Consider the following 7,100-nt stretch of genomic DNA (forward strand, 5'->3'; position numbering starts at 1 on the left):
GCGTAAGGTACCGATCTGGCCTTAAAAAACTTTGGGCTTGCATGTTCTGCAATCTTAACCTTTGCTTTAATTCCTCGCAGTGTTCCCAGTCCTTGCTGGAATACCTCTTTAGCTTCGTCCAATATTCTGGACAACCGTTCCGGTTTGACATCCTCTTTTTCCGAATCCACCGTCATGGTGTTTAATGAATGCCAGTCCATCTTTATTTTTCGGATCCACTCCCGTCCCAGAAGTGGTGGACCTCCCTCAGGCAACACATACAGGTCCAACCGGTGGTGATCTTTATCCTTGTATCTCACCTTGACTTCTATCTTTCCGATGGGGAATACTTTGTGCCCCGTGTATGTCTGTAGTACTAGTTCCGTATCCCGTAGTGGAATATGCTTGAAAAACTTTTTATAGTCATGCTTATTCATGACCGTCAACACCGATCCGGTGTCCACTTCCATTTTTACTTGGACCTTTGCAATCTGTAGCGTTATCCAGATAGTTTGTTGGTCAGCTTCATTACTCACATTGTGAATTCTCAGACTGTCCAGTCCTTTGCATTTGGAGTGTGAGTCCGACTTCTGTTCCCTCAGACTCTTCCTAGTCACCTCTTGCACTTTTCCGTACCATTTTTGTGGTGACTCCTTATTGTTGTACGTTGTTCCTGACCAGCATACCTTAGCTATGTGCCCGATCTTGCCACATTTCCTGCATTCTTGGTTTTTAACCCAGCATTGATTCTGGTCGTGTGTTGTCTTCCCACAACGATAGCATTTTGTTGTCCTCGAGGTAATTTGGTCCACCCCGAGTGCCGCCGCCTTTAGCTGCATTTCCGCCGTTCCTTTCGCTGCGGCTTCGTGCGATGCAGCTATAAGGACAGCCCTGTCTAGTGTGAGGTCGTTCTCTTCCAGTAGTTGCTTTTGCGTCCCTTCTTTGGACAATCCACATACAAACTTGTCTCACAGTGCCTCTGTCAGATTCCCTCCGAACTGGCAGTGTTCCGCTGGCCTACGCAGTTCGACCAAGTATTCCGTGTTGCTTTCGTCTTTCTTCTGCGTTCTTGCATAGAATTTGAATCGTTCAGCCAGTATCAACGGTGTGGGGTTCAAGTGATCCTTCAGCACTGCTACAATATCATCGAAAGTCTGATCCGCCGGTTTAGCTGGTGAGAGAAGATGCTTCAACAACCCGAATGTTTTCGCACCCATCATGTTAAGTAAGGTTAAAGCTTTTTCATCCTTAGCTATTTTGTTAGCCTTACAATGTATCTCAATACGTTCCACGTACGTGGCCCAGTCTTCTATCTCAGAATTAAAATCGTTGATGTCCCCCCGCTTAGGCATCTTCCTTTCCTTGGGTACAACACAATTTTTATTTATTTATTTATTTATTTATTTATTTTTTCCTAAGATGGCGGCTTTTCCCGTGAAAATGGCGGTTTCCCGCTCTTTCCTTCTCTCCCCGCCCACTTCAATGGCGGTTTCCCACTTCTGTCGTCTTCGCCGCCTAATGGCGGCTTCCCGCATTTCTTCCCTGGTGGAAGGGGTACGCTTTCCCCACAACGGACAGGTTCAACCGCTGGGCTGGCTCTTGCACAGCTCCCCTTACTCGGCTCTGTCTTTCTCCCTCCCGCACATTCGGTTCTACCGGCGCTGGGTACACCGTTGGTGGAGGACAGTTCAGCCGCTGGACTGGCTCTCGCGCAGTCTCTCTCCCCTTGCTCGGCTCTGTCTCTCTCTCTCCCGCACACTCGGCTCTACCGGCGCTGGGTACCCCGTTGGTGGAGGACAGTTCAGCCGCTGGACTGGCTCTCGCGCAGCCTCCTTTGGTCGGCTCTGCCTCTCCCACACGCTCTGTTCCCATTCGCCTCCCAGCCCTCACGCAGTCCGGTGCTTCCCTCCCCGGCTGCGGCTGAGTTTCTCTCTTCCCGCGCCAGCTCCCGGTCTCAGCGCTTCGTGGCTTCGGTCGCTGCCCGGCTTTTTCCCGCCGATCGCGGTCCGGCTGTCTCACGACGCCGTTGGACCCGACTTTCTGACCGGCTCTGCTCCCCCTCGACCGTGGTCGAGTGCACAGCCCTTATTCTCCGGATATTCTTTACACTTTCCCCTACTCACAGTCTCCGCGGCCGCCTTGTTTCCTGCTGATCGGCTCACTCCGCACCGTGGTAGAAGGGTAGTCAGTGCCTGTTGCTGATGGAAGCTTTTGTTGCTAAAGTCTTCCTCCTTTCTATTGCTGCAGCCTTGTGTTTTCTTCCAGCAGAACGACGAGGGCGGTTGCCTCTCTTCGATGCTCTTTAGTTGCTTTGGTAATCTTGCCGCAGGGTACGATCGGACTCGTCGCCACTGTAAAGTCTGTGGGTTGTACAGTTAATAACGACACAGACTTCAGGAATAACAACAAACAGGTCTTTACTATTCGAAGGTCAGGGCGAATCTGCCCCAGCAATCCTGCCACAACACTTATATACTGGTGTGGTCACTGTCGGTATTACAGTATACAGAAGCCAAACAAGTAGTGCCACACCTAAAGTAGTTCTCTTAAAGGTGAACGGTTACATACAATAGTTTCCTTAAAGGTAGACGGGTACATACACTACACTTATCACTACCAGGAGCGTCCTCCTGCAACTTAATCACCTCTTGGATGGTTGGCATTAGTTTTTCCGAGGTAGACTGATTCTTTTTGGAATTTTTAGTCTGCCTCATCATTCGGGGCACAATCATTTGGTGACTCCTAGAAGCATTTTTGGCCGCCTCATCAGCGCGGCGGTTTCCTATATCTACCGGGCTTTGGCCAGTGGTATAGGCAGAGCATTTAATCACAGCTATCTGTTTGGGGAGTAAAAGGGCTTGCAAGAGAGCCGAGACTAACTGACGGTGAGAGATCGGGCTGCCCGAAGAGGTCAGAAAACCTCTATTTTTCCACAATTGTCTAAAGTCGTGAACTACTCCAAAGGCATATCTAGAGTCTGTATGTACATTGATTTTTAATCCTTCTCCCAAAGTACAAGCTCGTATGAGTGCAAACAGTTCGGCTTGCTGGGCAGAAAAAGGGGATTCAAAGGCTGCTGATTCTAAGGTGACATCTTCCTGATTTACAATTGCATAACCAGAAATTCATTTTCCCATCTCATCAACTGAAGAACTGCCGTCCGTATACATGGTAATATCGGGATCTGCAATAAGAGTGTCAGACAGATCAGGTCGGACTGAGGTATCATCCTTATTGAGGTTTAAGCAATCATGGCTTGGTTCATCACTCTCGGAGGGCGGATATGCAAGGAAACTGGCAGGGTTGATAGTGCTACAGTGTTTAAATGCTAGCCGAGGATTGTTCAGTAAGTATATTTTATACTTATTTTGCCTGGCGGTAGTCAGGTGTTGGGTCTGCAATTGCCCCAATAACGCAGTGACTGAGTGAGAGCTATACACGGTAATGTCCTGCTGAATTGTCATATTAGCAGCTGACTGTAGACTGTTGTAGATGGCTGTAAGGATCTGGGTGCAATAGGGATGTCCTAAGGCTACCGGATCCAGTTTTGATGAATAATAAGCTACCAGTCGATGCTTATCTCCATGCTTCTGAGTCAGAACTGCTGTTGAGCAATCGTTCATTACTGTGCAATATAACTGGAATGGCCTATCATACAGGGGTCGTCCCAGGGCTGGTGCTTGGACCAGATCCTGTTTTAATTCCTCAAATGCCTGCTGTGCCTCTAGTTCCAGCTCAAACTCTCCCTCTTTAGCCGTGTAGGGAGTCAGATGTTTGGTTAATACTGCAATATTAGGTATCCACTGTCGACAATAATTAACCATTCCCAGCCACTGCCTGAATTGTTTGGCCGTTTTAGGGGTTGGCGTCTCGCATATTGGCTGTATTCTGCTAGTTTCCAAACTGCGGTTTTCGGCTGATAACATAACTCCAAGAAATTTAACTGTCTTCTGAGCCACCAATACTTTCGCTGGAGATACCACATATCCTAATTCTGAGAGATAGTTCAACAACTGAATAGTGTCCTCTCTGTTACTTAGCTCATCAGGGCTAGCAATGAGAAGGTCATCCACATACTGGATCAGATTGGAGCCACTATTTAATGTCAGTGTCTGTAATTGCTGTTGAAGGCACCGCGAAAACAGGGTAGGTGAATTCACAAAGCCCTGGGGTAATTGAGTCCACGTATACTGCTGACCGTTGTAAATGAAGGCAAAAAGGTATTGGCTAGTAGTGGCCAATGGCAGGGAGAAAAAGGCGTGCTGGAGATCGACTACCGCAAAAACTGTAGCATCAGCAGGTATCGAGGCCAAGATGTGTGCTGGATTAGGTACTAGCGCATGAAGTGGCTGAACAATCGCATTTATTGCTCGTAAATCCTGCACTAGGTGGAACTGATCAGGCTTACCAGGCTTCGGAACAGCCAGGATGGGTGTATTACAACTGGATTGGCAAGTTACCAAAATTCCCTGCTCCAACAATCCCTTAATGAGTCTGTCTATACTCGGAAGAGCTTGGTGTTTCAAAGGATATTGTCGTACCGTCGGCAAGGTCACATTTTCCTTCACTGGGATCTCAATGGGTTTTATGCCGGTTAGACCTACATGCGTTGGGTCTTCTGCCCATACCTGTGGATTCACATACTCCAGTATGTCTTTCCCTACATGACTGTGCACCACAGTCAGGCTAGGCTCAGGGTTTTGGTAAAATTGGACCATCAGACCTCCGGGTAACTGTTGCGGTTGGTGACATTCAGGGTTTGCCTGATCGATCGCTCGTTTTACCATGGGCCCCAAATCTTTGGCATGGAAAGGCTGGTTAACTTCCCGCGTGATATGAGGGGCCACTGTCGAAGGCTGCTTCCACAAGTGTAAGGGAACCTGCACAAACTCTGCTTTTCCCTCAGGTCCAGTTACTACAGCCTTGAGGTAGATTGTCCATTCGGTACCTTCCTGATCTTTAAAATACTCCTCAAGGGTCCTATCCTTTCCACTTCGATCATATGCCAGTGTCACATGATAGGAGGATGCATTGAGGTCGAGCGACCACCATTGAGGTGTAGTCGAAACATAACATTGCCTTTTATTTGTCCAATGTCCTATTGCTATTCCTTCATCACCACAATCAAGTTTGAGTTGGAATGCACATAGTAAGTCTCTGGCCATTAAATTGCAGTCCAAGCCGGTAGTTATTACAAATTGGTGGGTTGCAGATTGATTTTTGTAGGTCACCTGAACTGGTTCTGACATAGCATACTTGGTCATTTGACCTTGGAAGCCTGATAATTCCTGGGTCTTGTTGGATCGGGGAAGTTTAAGGTCCGATTGGACAGAGGACATGGCGGCTCCAGTGTCTACTAAAAAGGGATACCATTGATCCTGGATTTGCAACATTAATAAGGGTTCTCGGTCCGAATGTAAAGTGCTGACCACTAGATTAGCTAGTCAATTCTGTGGGAATGGATTGTTCTGGGAGAAATTGGTATATCCTCCCCTGCCTCCTCTAGGTCCTCCTTTGTTTCCTCTCCATCTTCCCCTGCCTCTCCTAGGTGGGTCTCCAGAGGCTAAGGATGGGCAGTCTCTGACCCAGTGGCCATCCTCTCCACAGTTATAACACTGCCCTTGTCTTGGACCTTGGTATCCCCGTCCTTGTCCTCTACCCCTTTCTCTACCTCCGTAATTCTGTTGTGGAGGGGCGTAGGGTAGGCCGTATGCAGGAGCATCGGGGCCGTTTGGGTGAGTGTAATATCCATAATTCTGAGAGTCTACCCATCCAGGGGTACAGTATTGAGGTTCCATCTGATACCCTGTCCTGTCTATCGTGTGTGGTTGAATTGGGACTTCCTTCATGACATATTCTGTTTTTATTGTCTTCTGGGGTTGGTTCTCCAAACCTTTACTCTCTTTCCAATAATATTTTATGGCTCTAGTAATTTGAGCTGGGCTATTTTCTGCCCAGTTCATATTATTGGTTTTAATTGCGGTTGATACCGCAGCCGGAAGGCAGTTCATCAGAATGGCGCAGAATTGGGGTGAATTGGCTCCTCCTTGATAATTGGTGTCCCCCGACTGTCCCTGATAAACCTCACAGAATCTCTCCAAAAATTCCTCAGGTCCCTCATCTTTCTTTGGCTTAGTAGCTAGGACATTGGATATGTTAATAGGCTTCTGAAGTGTTTGACTAGCAGCTGTAAGCATGGCTGTTATTCTATCATTGTCATTCCCCATGGCCACATTTAGGGCTGCCAGATTAGCATGTCGCAAGTGAGTTAAGAATCGAGTATGTTCCGAGGGGGTCAGTACTTGTTGGATTAAAGCCCATAAATCTCGGGATTCAGCGTTGTACACTTGAATGGTGGTTCGTAAAAAGTCCACAAACTTTTGAGGTGCTTTGTGGGGATCCGGCGCATTAGTTAGGATAGACATTAATTCATTAGGCTTCCATGGTGGGGTTAGCTGCGGCATTAGCCTGATCTGGGTTTGGCATCTTTCTCACTGGAAGGTTCCTGGGTGGGTTACCGGAATGATTTTTTGATTCTGACTCATGATCCTCAGGAGGTGATAAATCATCCTCCGAATCGGTAAAGTCACTACATGACTCAGTGTCGCTTTCCTGAGTGGATTTATGTTGAACTAACTGTCTGACTCTTTTCTTATTTTCCCGTTTCTCTTCTTCCTTCTTTTTCTTTTTCTTATCACTCCGGGTAGGAGTATAATTTGGCACAGGGTTTGTCTGTCCTGCCGTTTGTAACCGGGTCCGACTACTTATGGGATCAGTAACGCCTGTGGCACTATCAGGAAAGGTGGTTGGGGGTATTCCTGGAGTGAATGGGGGACTGGTTGCGGAGAGGGTTGCTGGAGGGGTAGTATTAGGCATCGCTAGTGAGGCCGACGTTGGAAGGGAGGGGTAAATATTGATGTACTGGGGTGGCTGAGGAGGTGGCGCATTAGGAGTTCTGTACATCCAATTGTCTAAGTCCTCATCTGTTCCGTCTCCCTCTTTCAACCTAAGGCCAACCATTGAACTACGTAGTTCATTTTTATCCTTTTTATCTGGCGCCTTTTCAGATTTTGACCTTTTCTCATGTGCACATTCTTTCTTAAGTATTTCAATGGGTTTAG

At 47.6% G+C, this 7,100-nt stretch overlaps 1 protein-coding gene across 1 annotated transcript; it reads right to left on the minus strand.

Moving 5' to 3' along the window:
* Positions 1–3,104: 3,104 nt before the first annotated feature.
* Positions 3,105–6,789, minus strand: LOC147105982 (uncharacterized). Its single transcript, XM_086009780.1, has 2 exons — positions 5,651–6,789; positions 3,105–3,163 (listed from the first exon to the last, which is right to left on the minus strand). The coding sequence occupies exons 1-2, from the start codon at positions 6,441–6,443 to the stop codon at positions 3,105–3,107; spliced, it is 852 nt and encodes a 283-aa protein (XP_085865906.1). The 5' UTR covers positions 6,444–6,789.
* Between the last annotated feature and the right edge of the window lie 311 nt (positions 6,790–7,100).

This window comes from Somniosus microcephalus, chromosome 16, assembly GCF_052327205.1.
Source record: "Somniosus microcephalus isolate GS21.2 chromosome 16, FLI_Smic_1.0, whole genome shotgun sequence".
NCBI classification, from domain to species: domain Eukaryota; kingdom Metazoa; phylum Chordata; class Chondrichthyes; order Squaliformes; family Somniosidae; genus Somniosus; species Somniosus microcephalus.

Coding starts and splice junctions, on each gene's coding strand:
- LOC147105982 (XM_086009780.1), bottom strand. CDS start 6,443: ATGCCGCAGCTAACCCCACCATGGAAGCCTAATGAATTAATGTCTATC. Junction 3,164..5,650: donor TCCACAACAGAATTACGGAG/GTAGAGAAAGGG, acceptor CTCTTATTGCAG/ATCCCGATATTACCATGTAT.